Raw genomic sequence first — 17,698 nt, 5'->3', positions numbered from 1 at the left:
CAAAGGGGAGCTGCAAGAACAATCATGCGCCATTCCCTAGCAGTGCAGGTGCATTGTTTCAGGCACCCAGATAAGCCAGGGTCTAAGGACATCCCAGCCAGTGACTCCTAACCTGACCCGGAATCCGCTGCTAGTCCAGGCTGGTCTGGAGTCAGGAGAGGACAGTACTTACTCTTCCTCTGCAAGGAGTAGCTGGGACTATCTTAGACCATCCTCCCCTGTTTCCTGCCCCTATCGCTCCTCAGCGGTGGGTGGAAGGGGCATTGTACCAGGAGCTGCTTCCCATCTACCCAGCCCCTGTGCATCTGGACCGCCCTTACCCAGACACCCCTTCCAAGCCTGACCAGGTACAACCAGAACTGCCTTAGCTCTGCATATCCTAACCCCACTTCACTTGGAAGTCCCTGCAGAATGTCATTTCCCCGTACAGGGAACCTCCTCCAGTGAGCCTCAGGGTATCCCGATATCCCAGGGGCAGGCAATAATTTTTGATAGGGGGGCCACCCCAAGATTTTCTTAAGTGGTCAAGGGCTGCATTTTTCTCTAGAGAAGGGTGACTGGGCTGGGGGTAGAGGCAGAGTGACAAGTCTCCCCTTCCTTGCCTCTGCCAGGGGCGCAAAGTGCCTAGAGGAAACCACTGGCCATTTTTGAGTAGTCTCGCATTACAGCAGGCACAGAACAGAGCCTGTCTCAGTGGGACAGGCTGTGGTCTGCACCAAAAGACTTGGTGGGCTGCATCTTGCCCATCCTTGCTATACCCCATACACCTAGACCCCACTGAGCTGCCTGCACCCAGATTGTCCCCCACAAAATCCTTTCACCGTATACTTGGATCCTGCGTGGTTGAGCCTGCTTGCTCTACACCTGTTGTACCTGAAACAGAGGGGTAAGGTCTCAGGGTTTTTCTGGGGTAGGTCCAGGCCTTGTTCTTTATCAGGGTCAGATGCTGCCTCACCGATGAGTCCACGTCCCGGAGGTGGAGGGACTGGAGGGTGATCTCCCACCTTTGTGCAGCCAGTGGCTTGTGCTCCCCACTGCCATGCCAGAGCCTCTGCATTTATTTATTGACAAATGAAACATGCAGAATTATAATTTGTTGGTGCAGAATGCCCTCTGGACTATCTACTCTGTCATTGTGACAGGTGCTGCTCTCCGCAGGTCACTCATACTTTAATCTGCCCTCTGTCACTCTAATGGATGCTGTCCTTTACCCTTACTAAGTTTTTGATGTAGAGAAGGGGGGGGTTAAAATAGTGGGGCTTGTGACCTACAACAGTTGTTGTAATGGTCCGGTGTGCACTTGTGATTGGAGGAGTAAGGGGTTTGTACTGATAGGTGCACTAACTTTTCATTTCTTTCTTTTTGTGGCTTTGCCTCATATTATGTATAGAAACCTTGACTGCTTCATAAAAAAGTTGGTTGGTTATTTTTAAATATTGGCTAGAGTTGATTTCCCCCGTTTATGGAAAAGTGGAAGCTTAGAAGTGGGAGAAGAGAGGGGGATAGAAGTACAGGATGAATCTCTCTAGTCCGATTCCAAATGAGACAGTTTCTGGACCATGGGGGTCAATATTGCCTAGCAGCATTACCAACACTTCCGCTGCTTACGGGCCTGTTAGAGAACATTTAGGGGCAAATAAGAGCTGAACACTGAAAGCCAGGACTGGTGGCTGTAAACAAACTTTATGCAACCGCAGGAAACTTGGCCACACCCATGAAAGTGGACATCTGGCTAACTAAAATCATTCTGGCCGGCGGATGTTTCTGAACAAGAGAGTTCTGGATTAGAGAGGTTCAACCTGTATAACTACTGTTGGAGAATATTTTACGCAGCAGCCATTCTAGTGGGCATAAGCGCTTCAGAATCTGACAGAAAAGTCACCATTTGGTATATGTGTACAGTGCGCAAAATCTCTTATGTGAGTAGGGGACAACAAAGATAACTATTACGAAAAATTTTCAGGGTGCAGGTTCAAAGACTTTGTACATTTTTAAATATAAGAAAAAGGCCACCTGTTAGACGATTCAAAAGGCATGACAGCTGTGAAACTTCTGGTCATCTGAAGAAGTGGGCTGTGCCCACGAAAGCTCTTGATCCCATCTACATGTTTTGTTAGTCTATAAAGTGCTACCAGACCATTTGTTGTTTTTTAGCTGTGAAACACTACACTGAGGCTACATCTAAGCTGCAGGCTTCTTTCAAAAGAAGCTTTTCCAGAAGAGATCTTCTGGAGAAACTTCTTCCGAAAGAGTGTCCACACAGCAAGAGAGCATTGAAAAAGCGATCTGCTTTTTTTGAAAGATAGCGTCCACGTTGATTGGATGCTATCTCGCATTTAAGTTGTGATTACTATGGACAGAGTGGCCACCAGGGCACCTGTGCTTTTTCCTGGAGGCTTCTTTCGGGGGAAAAAAAACTCTTCCCCATCCACACAAGCCTTTTTCCGAAAGAGTTTTCGGAAAAAGGCTTCTTCCTCGTAGAAAGAGGTTTACCACTTTTGGAAAAACCCCTGCGTCTTTCAGCTTTCTGTTGAAAGAACGCAATTGCAGTGTGGATGTAAGAGTTGCTTTTTCCAGAAAAACATGTTTTTCTGGAACAACTCCGCAGTGTAGTCATACCCTGAGTGGCCAACTACTTACAGTAAAACAAGAATTCTTACTCTTTATTTTAAGCCAATTTTAGAATGAATCATATGAAGTTGCTATTAGGTGCCTCCATTTGATATGTGTAGATGTGTGTGTGTGTCTGCATATTCATACTCTGTGCAAGCAAAATTACAAGTAACAGAATTAATACACCAGTTCTTAATTATAATTATGGCCAGACTTTTAATTTTTCAATGGAAATATTTTTTCAATATCTGAAGCCCCTTTAAAGAAGTGGGGATAACTTTACAATTGGTCTCTCTGGCTTACAACTCTAAAGTTGAGGCTGCTTTATCCCAACAATAAAAAGTTTGTAAGTTATGCCATAGCTGATATTGTTGCCACATTAATAGAATTTTAGGAGTTTGTAAACCTGATGCTACTACCTATTGCTTTTCGAGCGTGTAGCAAGACAGTATTTTCTAGTTTGCACTAATGAGATTCAGAAAGGAAGTGACCTCATGTTCAATGGATTTGGGATTCTGTGGCACTGGGTAGAATGTAACCTCATGCATAGTTAAATTCTCCAGGATTTTCTGGCACTGGCCTGTGAAGACTCCATATTTGAGTTCTAATTTTATAGTATGAGAAGTACTAAGGAGTAATGAATTGTGTATTTTTCAGTAGCTATCATGTTGTTACTTCTGTCTAACAAAAAGAATAGGGAATAATTAATATTGTGCTCCCTCTGTTGGTTGCTCACTAGTTGGTTGTAGTGTTCAGGGTTTGTTGCTTGAGCAGCATAGGAGGCCTTAGGCTATTTCCATGCTGTTCATCACATAAGACATTCTGAGAACACTTCTCTCTCCTCCCCTTTCTCCCCTTAAATTGTTTTACCAGGACTATTCATCTGCTCCATTCTGGAGTATTTGTTTTGACTTCAAGTGCTGAGTGAAGAGCAGCCAGACTATGAAAAGAACAGAGGAGTCAGGAATACAAATGTTCAGAGAAGAGCTAGCATAAGAGAACGCTGACATTCAGACACAATTTAGAAGAGGAAAGGAATCAAGCCCAAAGAGAGCCTGTTCCCACTTCAGTGTAGTTAAAATATGTCATAGGATTTACAGCACATGATTCTTTTAAGTCTAATATTGTCTGGCACATTAGCCACTAACTCATGCATCTGTGGGAGGAAAAATCCTTACCTATTGATCTGTCCAACTCTAGTTTTGGTGACTTTCGGCACACAAGTTTCTAAAGTTGTTCCTAGGAGGCTGCTGTCTCAAGGCTATAATTTTATTTTATCATTAAAAGTGTCCTTTTGAACAGGAATTTCCCCTTTTGTTTAAGAAGTCTGAGGTGTAGCTGTGTTAGTCTGTAACTTTCAAAAACACAGGAATGCCCTTTTGTCTAGTGCAGGAACGCTTAGTGCAGATATTAATGTTCCTGCTATTTCACTACTAGTTGACCCATGGAAGTCTGAATGCCTGCAATCACTAGGTCTTAAATTCTGCCAAGGTGGTATGAGAGAGAAAGAGTTCCCTGAAATGTTTTATTTATTAATTATGCCCTGCATTGCTCCAGGAAAAAAAATCTGTCTAGTTCAGCTAGGAGAAAAGTTCTGGATGAAGTTAGGGGAAGCACACTTTATTTTCTAGTTTGAGATTGTATTGTTGCTAATAAATCTCTTACGATGTTGCGCACCAGAACAAGTGGCTATATCACACTTGGTTAATTGTATATGATATGCACTTTTAAATGGGAAAACCCAGTGGAAAAAGTAAATATTTTATGGCCATGTTGCTGAAGCATTCAGCACAAAGTGCTTAAATTTATATTAAGGATATATTTGTCCATGTCAGCAACTGTACTAATTGGTGTTAGCATTTCTTCCTCCTGCATCTTTCTCTTCTCTGGCTATACTTGGCTATAGAAATAGAAATTTCAGATATAGTAAAACCCTGCCTTGGTTCTGTCAGAAAAGATTCCTTTCCCCAGAGTCAGCAAGTGGTGTGAAACTTGTCAGGATTTTGCATGGGTGCTTCAGATTGCCAGATATTTGGAAGATGGGGTTCTCAACCTTTTTCTTTCTGAGATTTCCCAAGATGCTATAAAAATCCCATGTCCCTTGTGTCTCCACCACAGCTGGTTTTCAGTAGATTAAAAGCCAGGGTTGTTGTTAGGGGGTAGTAGGCAGAGAAATTGCTCAGGGTCCCATGTCACTCTGCAAAACTAAGTTGCTTTGGCTTCAGCCTCAGACAGCAGGGCTTTAGGTTTCAGATTTCTGCCTTGGGCCCCAGTCAGTCTAATGCTGGCTCAGCTCTTTGCTGAATTTTGGCGACTTCCCCCAAAACCTGCTTGTGGCCACCCATAAGGCCTCAAACTAGGGATGTAATTAGTGTAGTCGATTAACCAATAAGCTAAAACGTATAGGTTAATGCTATAGACTACACGCATTTCTCCTTCCCTCTCTTCCCCCTTCCCCTCCCCCCCGGCCAGTAAATTTTTTAGCAGGCTGGCTAGCAGCCTGGCTCAGTCCTGGCTTGTGATGGGTTCGGACTCCGCCCTTAGGCAGGGGCTGCTGCCTCTTTATCAGAGGCAGCAGCACAGGGCGACAAGCAGCCATTCTGTGAGGGGAGCTGGTTTTTAAACTCAAGCGTGATGTGGCAGGGTGCTCCTCTGGACTGATGCTGGAGCGCACTGGCTGCCAGCCCCACCCTTGGGAACTAGAGAATAGTCAACTACCCAATAAGAATTCATGAGGTTACTTGACTATTCAATTAACGGATATTTAACATCCCTACCTCAAACCCATGGCTGAGAACTGTTCTGAAGGACTTCTCATAAGTTGGAGCATTGCCATTGATCTGAATGGCTGTTGCATGATTCTAATTTGTGTAGGAGAAATGCAGGATTCCCATGCTTTGAAGCTCTGGAATATTTTCATTTGTATTAATATCCAGAGTCACACAATAAGATGGGATTAAGGTGGTAAACACCTCAAAATGTGTGAAAGCCAAGAAACCCTCCGTTAAAATGTTCATCTACTGACATAACTCATTGTGAAGTTTGAAAATGTAAGAGAAGTACCTTAACCATGCCCCTTACTCTGCTCTTCTGGGAACCCTCCTAGTAAGGCAGGAGTCTGTCTGGAAGCATCAGGCTGCTTGTCCAAAGTTGTAAGTTACTAGCTGTGGAATGTAATACATTCTGATTGTTCTCTGTGTGGAATGGCTAAGACTATAATCTGAGCCCAGTTTCAATAGTCTTTCTAGAGTGGGTAGAATTTAAGGCGAATACCTGAGTGTATGTAGGTGGAAGGGCATAAGACCTACTCAGGAAGATAATACAAGACATAGACCAGAAGGAATTGATTTGTGACTTGAGATTTCTACTAGAAATTGAATGGTAGGTGTAGAGCAGTGGGTTCAAACTCCGTTTACTGTAGAGCTAGGGGCAGTCCTCAAATCCTCCTAGTGGACCAGAGGGCACCCCCCTCTAGCAGGGCTCCGAGAGGGAGCGAAGGGTCTCCATGCATTCTGCTGGGCTGGAGTGACGCCCTGCCTACAGTAGGCCAGGGCACCCCATAGGAGAAAAGCTAGAAAACATGCCCTGAGTTCAGCCATTGATCTCTAACACCAGATGCCAAATAAAAAAATCTCCAAGTGTATTTTTATCCTCGAGTGATTTCAAGAAGCCGTTCTCTTTTTGGAGTATGGGAAAGCTGATTCGTGAGTTTTGAATGCTTGGGTTGGCAGTACAGTACATGGAAGTTGATTGGGCTTCTGGATACTGGATACTGACAGAGATGAGGGTCTTACAAAAGATCTGAAACTGAGTCCTCACCCTGATTCCCCCATGTCCACATGGTAGGATACTCTTCCCTGCCCCTGCCCCCCTCCCCCTGTTAATATATATGTCCTTGCACAGGAATCCCACCGCCACCTCATGCTAACATCCACATCCTTGCCCTGGGAGTCCCTCTTGCCCTACTCCGCACCTGGGGTAACCAAAAGCCAAACTCACCAGCCCTGCCCTGGTGTGTCAGAGGTGTGTCATCTTGGGCAGTTCCCTTGTTAGCATAGTTTGCAGAGGCAGCCAGCCCAGCTTCCTGGACTGAGTGGCACCCTTTGTGGCCAGTACTATGTGGGCGCTGAAGGCCTGGATATTGCTGGGAGCCATGTGTGAGGGTGAGACCTCGCTCCCTTCTGCCCCTGAACCTGCAGCCCTGCGGGCCTGATTAAATAACTTTTCAAAATATTTCATTGGCTGCATTGGGGAAGTGCTCAGACTGCAGATGATCCTTAGGCTGGGAGTTTGAGATCCCTGGTGTACAGGAGGGGGTTGTGAACTGCTTGTAGATAATAGAGTATATACCTATGGCACCGTGTCTTAAATGGAAGTAAATGAGCTTTTGCAGGAAAGGTTTTTGGGTCTGTATGGAGGGCACAAAGTCACATGTCTAGCTCATCAGAGGTGAGTGAGTTAGAAAACCGGTTGTTCATGTGGAATAGGTAGCTGAGTAAGCATATGTTAGTACATAGATGATCGGCAACAAAGATGTGCATGTTAATAGTAAGGTGGTGTTGTGTCGATATATTCCAGACTTGCAAACTTGCTTTTTCAAAAAACATTGGCTAGTACCAGATGTTTTAGGGAAAGGTGTAAGAAACTCTACAGACCTTGTCAACGCTGGAGGAGGAAAAGATGTTCTTTAAAAAATGTTGTTTATACCAGTTAGTGTGTTTTGAATTGTTTAAAAACATGATGGTGGTACCAACTGTAAATGGTGAGTAACAAGGAGACAGCCCCTTGGTGTGACTAAGATCCACTAACATTACTTAGGTGCTAACATGTGAAACTTCCTTTTTCCTAAAGAGAAAAGTGGATAGCTATGGAATAATGGTAACCCTCATCCTATCATGGCTTGTGCCTTGAAGTGTAAGGATATATGTCCCTTTTGTTATTATCCTAACCTAAACTAACTGTATGGGTTTTCATTACCTACTGACGACTGTTTAACACTTGGTCCCATTGATATTTAATTAGTTATAGAAGAGGATTTTTTTTAAACCGTCACATTCCATTTTAAATTTGAGCTTTTCAGTTTTAACATCCCCTTGATCCTGTGTTATGAGTGGGATCTAGTGAAATTGTGGAGAAATTACACATTTTATGTTATACAGCCACAACATTTCCTATTTATGCCTCGGTGAACAACAGATTTCTCTGCTCCCTTTCTCAACTGAGGTGCCCGGACCCTACAGGAGGTTGCTAGCCTATTGGGGGGGAAGAGGGTGTAGTAGTGCTACTTTTATTTCTATACTGCTGCTGGCAATGAGGCTCCTGAAGGTGGCCTGGAAGAGAGTGCTGGCTGCTGCCTTGGTGTCCAGGTCTGCAGACCGCGCTTCTGCTAGCGGCTACAGTAGTAAATGTGGCGATACCTCCTTGCAGTACCATGCCATTCTTACTTCTGTGCTACGTCACAGGTCCTAGTGCTTGCTCCAGCTCAAACCTGAATATCTACACCACAGTGAAACAGCCCCTTAGCTCAATCTGCACAAGCCCAAGTCAGCTGGCATAAGCCAGCCACTGGCTTTTAATTGCAGTGTAGACATACCCTCAGACTTTCACTGTACTACAATGTGACCAGCATCACCTGATTTACCTTCTTTGTAAACCACTCACTGTCCTGCTATTCCTCTCTACTCTCCTCTAAATTAAGCTGTACCTAACCGTGAAATCTCTCTTCGCATGAAGTTTTTTTTCAGTCCAGTAATATTTATCGCCCATCTATGAATCCCCGCTCTGTGTCTTCATTAGAGGTGTGAGCTGAAAGGCCCATGACACAGTTTGTTTTGTCCCAGCATTCCGTAGGCTTCCCAGCTGCATTTTTCAGTGCCCCCCATTTACTAGTTTATCAATATTTCAAGAAAGATGTGGAAAAATTGGAGAAGGTCCAGAGAAGAGCAACAAGAATGATTAAAGGTGTAGAGAACATGACCTGTGAAAGAAGACTGAAACAATTGGGCTTGTTTATCTTGGAAAAGAGAAGATTGAGAGGGGACATGATAGCGGTTTTCAGGTGTCTAAAAGGGTGTCACAAGGAGGAGGGAGAAAAATTGTTCTTACTGGCCTCTGAGGATAGAACAAGAATAATGGGGTTAAACTGCAGCAGGGGAGGTTTAGGTTGGACATTAGGAAAAAGTTCCTGTCAGGGTGGTTAAGCACTGGAATAAATTGCCTAGGGAGGTTGTAGAATCTCCATCTGGAGATACTTAAGAGTAGATTAGATTAATGTCTATCAGGGATAGTCTAGACAGTACTGGGTCCTGCCATGGGGGCAGGGGACTGGACTCGATGACTTTGAGGTCCCTTCCAGTCTCTCTCTGAAAGTATGGATCTCTCACTGTTTTCTGTTGTGCTCAATGTTATGATTATATCATAGATGCTCATGTAGTATATTGTGAGCACCCCATCTCAGAGTGGACATCACAATTACTGGATCTGTGGTCTGCCACAGGAGGATGGAGGATAGGTCCATCGATGGCTATTAGCCAGGATGGGTAGGAATGGTATCCCTAGCCTCTGTTTGTCAGAATTTGGGAATGGGTGACAGGAGAGGGTTCACTTGATGATTCCCTGTTCTGTCCAATCCCTCTGGGGGCACCTAGCATTGGCCACTGTCAGAAGACTGGATATTGGGCTAGATGGACCTTTGGTCTGACCCAGTATGTCTGCTCTTATGTGCCATGGAAAGAAATAACTCCAGGTGACTTTTGGTATTCATGGAGCAGCTGCACAGCATGGACTGTTGCTTTTGGATTCAGTATGCAAGCAGAGAATGGTGGAATTGCCTCATTATGCAGCCTTGGGATGACAAGCAGTGGCTGCAGAACTTTCAGATGGAAAAAGTCAATCTTCAAGCAAGTGTGCATTGAGCTCACCGCAGCACTGGGGCACAAGAACATCAAAATGAGAGCTTCCCTCTTGGAGAAGCACATGATGATCACTGGAGCTCCAAATCCAGATGCTGCTTGTTGGTTACATATCAGATTGGAGTTGTAAAGTCAACCGTTGAGCAGTAGTAACACAAGTGCAGGGCCATTAATCACATCCTGCTACAAAGACTGTGACTCCTGGCAGTGTGCATGAAATATTGGATGGCTTTGTGGTAATGGGATTCCTTAGCTGCAGCGGGGCAATAGATGGCATGTGTATTCCAATTTTGGCCCCAGACAATCTTATGATGAAGTACCTCCGTAGAAAGGAGTATTTCTCTGCTATTGCAGGCACTTGTGGATAACTATGGGTGTTTCACTGACGTCATTGCTGGATGGTGCACACGTCTTCAGGAACAGTGGCCTCAACTGAAAACTCCAAGCAGGGACTTTTTTCCCGACCTAGATGTTGAAATGCCCCTAGTCACTCAGATGCAGGGTATCCCATTCCCAGGACTTGTGAAATCTTTCACAGGAAACCTGGACAGCAGGAAGAGATGCATCCACAGTAGGTAGAGCACGTGCAGAATAATCATGTGCCTTTGGTGGAGTAAAACCATGCTGGCGCTGCGTTTGTGGCAGGTTAGACCTAAATGAGGAAAATCTTCCTGGGGTCATAGCCAGTGTTCCCACTAATCTGGGCAGCAGCAACTTCACAGGTGATTAATGAGCTCCATCCTGTCAGTCTCAGGGCTCCATGCATGGAGCTGACTGACTGGGCAGAACTGATTAATCACTTGTGAAGCTGTGCTGCCCTGCAGTTTAGAGGGAACACTGGTCATAGCAGTCTGCTGTGAGCTTCATCATATTTGAGACTAAAAGTAAAACATTTCTCGAGGGGGCACAAAGGCAGTGTTCCCTCTAATTTTTCCCATGCATGTGCAGAGTTAATTATATGTGCACCAGTATGGAGGTGATGTGCGATAGATGCTGTCACATAGTGTGGGGGAGTCATCAGGCCCTGCACCCCCATCTGCAGTCATATGTGAGTCTCGGACAGCAAATAGAACGGAAGGTGTATTCGTTGATGGGGACACAGCGTAGCACAGACTTGTTACAGGAACCGGGAGCAATCAGTATAATCCATCTTGTGGATGAGGGGTCTAGAGCCCTCTGGGCCCCTGCCCAGCCCCCCAAGCCAGCTAGGCTCTCTTCTCCCTGAGCCAGCTGAAAAACTAACTCTTGCACCCATCAACTGACCCCAGCCCTCCAGGTAGCTCCGCCTCCTCCTTTGTCCTGCTTCCAGGACCCCAGATATTATCTGACTATCACTGGTTGCATCTTCCTTCTAGGGTCAGGTGCCAGGCTGTCCTGGGCCATTCCTTCCGTGCCTTCTCTCAAGAGTTCTCACCCAAAGATCCCATCCCGTTCCGTGCAGTGTGGTGTCCACACACAGACGCACTCACTACAGAGCAGTCTAGGACAGTAGGAATCGCATCATAATAAATCGAACAGTGAATACAAAACCAGAGTGTACGTCACAGATGTATCGCCTCCACATTGGTGCATATAACAAAATTCACGTGGTGGGGATGGGACTGGGGTTTGAAGGATGGGGGCAGGGGAGGCTGAGGCAGAAGGTTGGGTTATAGGGGTATGTGTGGGGTGAGGGCTCCAGCGGGGAGTGAGAGCTCTGGGCTGGAGCAAGAGATGAGGCGTTTGGTGTGCAGATTGTCCCAGGGCTGCAGCAGGGAGAAAGGACTCACCCCAGCTCTGTCTCCCCACAGCAGCTCCTGGGCTGGTGCTAGGGAAAGGGGGTCTCTCCCCATTGCAGCCCTGAGAGTCTGGCTGCGTGGCCCTTGGTAGGTGTTGTACAGTTACACCGCTTAAAGCGAGCTTATCTTGGCTGCTGAATTTGAGCAGCCAGATACCAGGGCTGTTCTAAGAGGGAGGAATTCCAATCTGAGAGGGGCCTTAAGGCAGTATTTTGACAATGAGCACAACTAATGTGTTTTTCCATACAGCACTCTGCCATGCTTTGTTAAATTGCCACCTTTCATGAAAGTAGTAATGATTCTGATCAGGATTTGTAGTCAGTAAGTGATCAAACTGCCACTGTATTACTACTAGCAGCGAGCATCCCATGTAAGAGACAAAGCTGGCTTGTGTTTCAAAGAGTTTGATTTTATTAAATACCCAATTAAAGCACACTGAAGGGTTGGTGGAAAGGGAGATTAGAGCGCAGGGTAGTAGAGGGTCTCATAACTTTGGGTAAGTTCAGCTGTCATTTGGAAACTGTCCGAATGGTGGAGTAAACAGCATACAGAGACAAGTCAGGAAGTTGCGAGGAATGTGAGAGCAGTTTGAGGGGGACATGAATGTCAGTTCTGTATGTGTTCTGCCTGGTGCATGATTAGGGACTTCAGCATCTCTGCTTGTTCCTCCATCACTTGGTTCATCCACTTCTGGCCCTTTACAATGCATTCCTCACTCTTCTTTCAGTTCTGCCTTTCTGTTTTAAAATTCTCCTTCAGTGTCTCTCTCCACTCTCTGCATGGGTAGATGGCTTAAGGGGATTACTGCAAGTGATCAGGGACAATATTGTAAATTCTACAGCCAATCTGTGGTCATTGAAGCTGATACCTCACTCCTAAGGCATCAGCAAGATTGCATCTTCTGGACGTGTGGCTCAAACTTGCTCCTTATACTGCTGGTATGTGTGCTGCTTTAGACCCCGCACAAGTGATTGGTACAGGAAAACTCCCTACGATAGGGGAAGGAACAAAGGTGCTCTGCCAAGGGACCTGTGGCAGAGGATTGGCGAGTACCCCCAGGAAAACTTCTTAGATCTCTGTGGAGGAGTCCTATGAAATCATGATGTGCATTAATGCATTGTTCTACCACGTTGCTTAGTACTACAGGAAATACGGAGCACACTCAAACATAGCTAACCTTGTACATTTCTATCCTGTCACCCACTTCAGGAGTATACAGAGCAAAGGGCAGCTCTGCCTCTCTTAAAACCAAGCAACATCAACTCAAAAATATCTTTTACCAGGGTTCTCTTCTGCATCGTGCACACCATAGACAGATGGCTGGGACTAGCTAGACCCCTCCAGAATAGAAAAAGATCCTGATCCAGCGTGCTGCCCGACAGCCCTGACGTGCTCCAGATCATAATCCAGCTTGATCTCCTTATTCACAACTTCGTCCTCATGGTTGAGTCCACTTTCCACCGCCTCCAAAGTATTCACAGGTCTCTTGGCAGTGAAGGTGGGGTCTCCACCAAAGATGGCGTCCAGATCCACATAGAAGCAGCAGGTCGCCAGTACAGCACCAGAGTAATGGTTTGCTTCCCTTGCCTTCGGGTATGTTTGCCTCACCTCCTTTATCTTCACACGGCACTGATGTGCATCCCGTTCATAGCCCATATCCAAGAAACCACGAGAAATCTGCTTGTAGGTATCAAAGTTTCTACAGCTGGAAAGGAGCTGAGACTGCACATGCCAGCAGACCCAACAACTGAGGTGTGCTCCACGTGGGAGAGTATTTGCTGCCTGGAGCTCCTGGAGCTGCCATGGCCAGCTGGAAAGATGTGCTGTAAGCTCTCCAAGCTGAGAAAACAGGATGTGGAATTTCAAAAATTCACAGACATTAAAGAGGAAGGGGCAGATGCCTTTGTACCTGGGTGCAGGGTCAGGATAGGCATTATGGGACATCTGGCCTCAAGAAGGCGTCCCACAGTTTCCCATCATGACTACACTGCTGTCCAGCAATCAGGTACACAGGTATATGCCCTTCCCTTTTAAAGCCCTGGAAATTTTTGAAATTCCATTTCCTGTTTGCTCAGCATGGAGAGATCACCTGATGCCTGCCCAGCTGCTCCATATGCTATACATGCTTCTGCCCAGAGTGCCCAGGAGATGGTGGATTGCCTGGGTCTGTGGGGAGAGGAGTCTGTGGGCTCAGTGCAAATCCAGCTGTAGAAACATTGTTATTCCTCTTCCTTAGTTCACATCGCAGGCAGGCTGGGTCTGACCTCATTCAGAGAAAATCGCAATAGGCGATTTCCAGTGTGCTATTACTACCCAGACAGCACTCTTTGCACTCCAGTATGAACCTGGAAAAAACCTCAGACAGAGCACACTGCAACACACATTACTATGGCTCAATATTAAGACAGCCTTTCAGGCCTCCCTGAGCTATATAGCTCTGTGGGCTTCTCTTATAGCCCTGGTATATGTCTGCTCAAAATCAACAGATAACTGTTTCACTTCTGCTTTCAACCTCAGCAGATACTTTCCCCCTTTTCTTCACAACTATTGTGAAGCGCACGGCAGGCATCTCTAATCTTTGGGATTTTTTTCACTGAGATCTAATCTTGTGAGGAGGCGTAGATGAAGTTCTTGCTGCTGTGGAGGTGACCAGCATACAGCTTCATCAGCCATAGGAGTAAGAGAGGCTGGGTCTCCCAGGGTCACTGCTGGCATTTCAACATCTACAATGGTTATCCTCTCATCTGTAAATGAAGTCCCTGAGTGGCGCTTTCAGAACAGACCTGTGTTCTTAATTACATGTATTTTCCATGACTCTCTTCCACTTGCGTTGGCATAACTTTCCTGGTGATCCACCAGCACTTGCAGTGACATAGAGCAGTGTCCCTTTCTGTTGCTGTTCTCTGTGGCAGGGTTGTCTGGTACCAAAATAGGAATATGTTTGCCATCTATTGCCCCACTGCAGTTTGGGAACTGTGTTGCTGCAAAGCCATCCACTACGTCCTGCACGTTGCCCAGAATCATGGTCCTTCACAATAGGATGTGATTAATGCCCTGCATACTTGCATCACAGCAACTCCCAGCATGGATTTCCCAAATCCAGTTCCTGACTGACTAATAGCAACCTGGCATTGCAAGCTTCCACACAGCCATTGCCTCTTGCTTCTCCACTGTCCATGCCACTCTCATTTTGGTGTCACTGTGCCAAAGTTCTGGGTCGAGCTCTGCACAGACTTCCAGGGATATAGCCTTGCACATTCAAAAGTTCTGCAGCCACTGCTGGTTGTCCCATACCCACATAACAGTGTAATCCCATCAGTCAATGCTTGTTTCCCAGGACCAGAATTAGGGCTCCACTGTCTGCAGCTGCTCCATGAAAGCGAACAGCCGAAAATTGTTTCCTTCTGTGTCCCACAGCAAGGCAGCCTCCAAGGAATCATCTTGTTCTGCCCGGCTCCTCTGGTGGCTTTCCAAATACTGCAGATCAGGCTCAGCGTGCTCACAATGCCCGCCCAGTAGTACAGAGCTATGGAGTATCCATGCTTCTCACAGAGTTGGCAGACGTGCAGATTAACAGCACATTTGAAAAGAAGCTCAAAACGTTACAGGAAGCAGATAAAATTATGGGATGAAGAATACTGCCTCGTGGGATGTTGAAACCATGTTTCCAGTCGTGCTGCACAACTTGTTTGCCCCCATGAGGCACTGCAAACCCTGCGCTAGATGGTGATGAGTTCAGTGGGATAGCTACCCATGGTGCACTGCTCTGTCAGTGCTACTAGTGAGACTGTGCACCATCGACACAAGAAGCATAGTGTGGATGTGCAGAATGATGTAATTACTGCTGCAGCTGTACATGGAGGTAATTTAAATTGACTTAATTTTGTAGTGTACACTTTGCCTTAGTCAATTTCTCAGCCGCTGCTTTCCTGAAAAGAGGTGGTAGATAAGTGACTGCCTGTGATGTTTGTAGTAAAGAAAAAGGAGCTGAAAAAATACATGCGTCTTGGTTTCCTTCTTGATTAGTAAGTACAGATGGAAAAGTGGCTTCCGCTGACAGATGCAGTGATACATTACTGGAGCTTGTGGACATACAGATTTATAGGACTTTGTGCAAACGTGTTCTACCCCAATGCGTTAGAGTGACTGCAACTTCTGAGCACAAACAGTTTAACTATAATCCTAGGGCCCTTATTCGGTTTCTTCTTTTGATCCTTATCCCGTCTTCCTTATCATGCTGCCTTGCTCCATTCACTCCTCTCACTAGAGTGATGTCTGTCAGTATCGCTTATCCTTCTGTGTCCCTACCCAAATCCCCGGGCTAATTACGATTCTCAGCCAGGGGCCCCGGTCCCCTAGGGGATCACAAGCTGGTTTCAGGTATTCACCAAAATAGGGAGTAGGGCTGGCATTAGACTGGCTTAGGCCCAGGACAGAAAGCAGAAGCGCAAGTCCCACCACTCAGCCCTGCGCTTTGCTGGACACCCAGTAGCACGAAGCCCCAGGCAGTTGTATTGTCTGTTGCCCCTTGACACCAGCCCGCAATGGTAATCTACTGGATTTGCAGAAAACCAGTTGGTGTGGGCTGTGGGATTTGTATAGCGTGTTGGGGGGCATCAGAATAGGAATGTAAATCTCATTTAAATGGTTATCCAGTTAAACACATTGTTAAACATACTGGTTAACCAATTAAAAGGGAGCAGTCTCCACACTCACTGCTGGCCTGGAGCGCCTCCCCCTGCCTGCTGCAGGCAGGGGCTACTCCAGCCTGGACAGAGCAGCCGCTGCCTGCTCCCCTCCTCTCCCCCTGACACAGGCAGCAGCTGCTCTGGTGCCGCTGTCAGAGCAGCCCCTACCTGTGGACTTAGGCTGCTTCAGCCCCAAAGCTAGTCCAACCCCTGCCTGCAGCGGCCTCCCTGTGGGGCTGGAGCAGCCTCCTGCCCGTGGCTGGCAGGGAACTGCTCCAATCCCCACCAGTTATCTGGTTAAATCTTCACATCCCTACCTCAGAAAGAAAGAAAAAAGGTTGAGATTGATTGGATTAGAAAACCAAGTTTGCCCAGGTTCACACACTTCCACTGCCGGATAAAAACAAAAGCTCTGTTCTGATACCCATTGGCAGCCTGCAGGGGATCAGGTACTCATATCTTCCCCAGATGTTTGTTCATGTGGGTCGCTGTACAGCTGATTAGTGTTAGGAAAGAGAGAGGTAGATGAGTATCTGGAGCAAACTGTCAGTGCTTCTGGTATTCAGTGCCCCCTACAGACTGCAGCTTCTGCTTGCAAGAAACATTCTCAATGGCATGAGTTGCATGCCAGCAAGTGAGCCCTAGTTTCAGCAGACCATTAGGTTGGGACATTGTCACAGCAACACAGTGCTTCAAGAGAGTAATCAATAAACTCAAGAAGGGGACGATCCAATACAGAGGTGTGAATAGAGGCAGGCAGCAGTGTGCGTGCGAAATACGCATGTGTACACTGATGTTTTTTCAAAATGGCTATCTAAAGTTAGTTTAAATTCTACTTGAGCAAGGGTTTAAGTGATCTGATATTCTGAGGTGCTGAATAATTCCCACTGAAGTCAGATAGGAGTTGAGTGTGCTCAGCACCAGTGTTTCCTGAAAGCTAAGTATCAGGTAATTCACTAATCGAATGGTCGATGCATTTTTGCATTGGCTATTTGATTAGTCGATAGGGCAGCGCTGCCACGTTTCAAAGAGGCAGCGCACCACGGAGCCTGGGATCAGCTGGAGTCCCCAGCCTACCATAGGCTCGATGTAGCACTACCTTTTTAAAACACCGCTGCAGCGTTTCAAAAGGGGCAGTGCCATACTGAGCCCGGGATCAGCTGTGTGGTGCTGCTGCTTTGAAATACCCCTCCCACAGCTGCCTCTATCTGATAGAGGCAGCAAGGGGGAGGAAAGCGACTAGTCGACTATCCTGTCGACTCTCCAATAAGCACTTGCTTATTGGATGGTCAACTAGTTGACTAGTCCTTAACATCCCTAGTTGCCATCCATTCAAATGCCGCCCATAGCTATCCAAAGCCAGCAGCATATGTTTCTACCAGTGGTTCACATTGAATGTAAACGTTGATTCTCTGTATCTATAAAATGAATCCGCCCATTTTCTCAAGACTGAGGGGCCATTTTAATGGTGAAAACAGGAGGAGTTGTCATTTTACCTTGTTCTGGAATTTTATTTTCTCTTTTCTAAAAGAGAGCTTCAGCTGGTTCACTGGGAGATGATGAAAATAGTCACTCACCAGGATTTTTCTCCATTGACTGTGGCAGAGATTTATCTCGTTTCCAATCGTGATAACTTCTTTAAAACCATGCTATTTTTACTCTTGGAATCTACCTTGTGCACAAGCCATTGTCAAAATCTGCCAGAGCT

General features: G+C 46.2%; 1 protein-coding gene across 4 annotated transcripts in view; it reads left to right on the top strand.

The window, feature by feature from the left end:
* Positions 1 to 17,698, top strand: part of CTCF (CCCTC-binding factor) — a 52,664-nt gene that overhangs the window by 18,913 nt on the left and 16,053 nt on the right. Inside the window, exon 1 of one of the 4 annotated variants that reach the window (XM_075940680.2) lies at positions 13,223 to 15,164. The exons of the other annotated variants lie outside the window; for them this stretch is intronic. Coding sequence (XP_075796795.1) covers positions 15,159 to 15,164 — 6 coding nt within the window. The 5' untranslated portion in view covers positions 13,223 to 15,158. Of the gene's footprint in view, positions 1 to 13,222; positions 15,165 to 17,698 lie in introns of those variants that run through there. 4 annotated transcript variants of the gene reach the window in all.

The sequence above is a fragment of the Pelodiscus sinensis genome, chromosome 12, assembly GCF_052426305.1.
Source record: "Pelodiscus sinensis isolate ZL-2025 chromosome 12, ASM5242630v1, whole genome shotgun sequence".
NCBI lineage: Eukaryota > Metazoa > Chordata > Testudines > Trionychidae > Pelodiscus > Pelodiscus sinensis.
The sequence above is the reverse complement of the archived record's forward strand: the minus strand, read 5'-3'. Positions and strand labels throughout refer to the sequence as shown.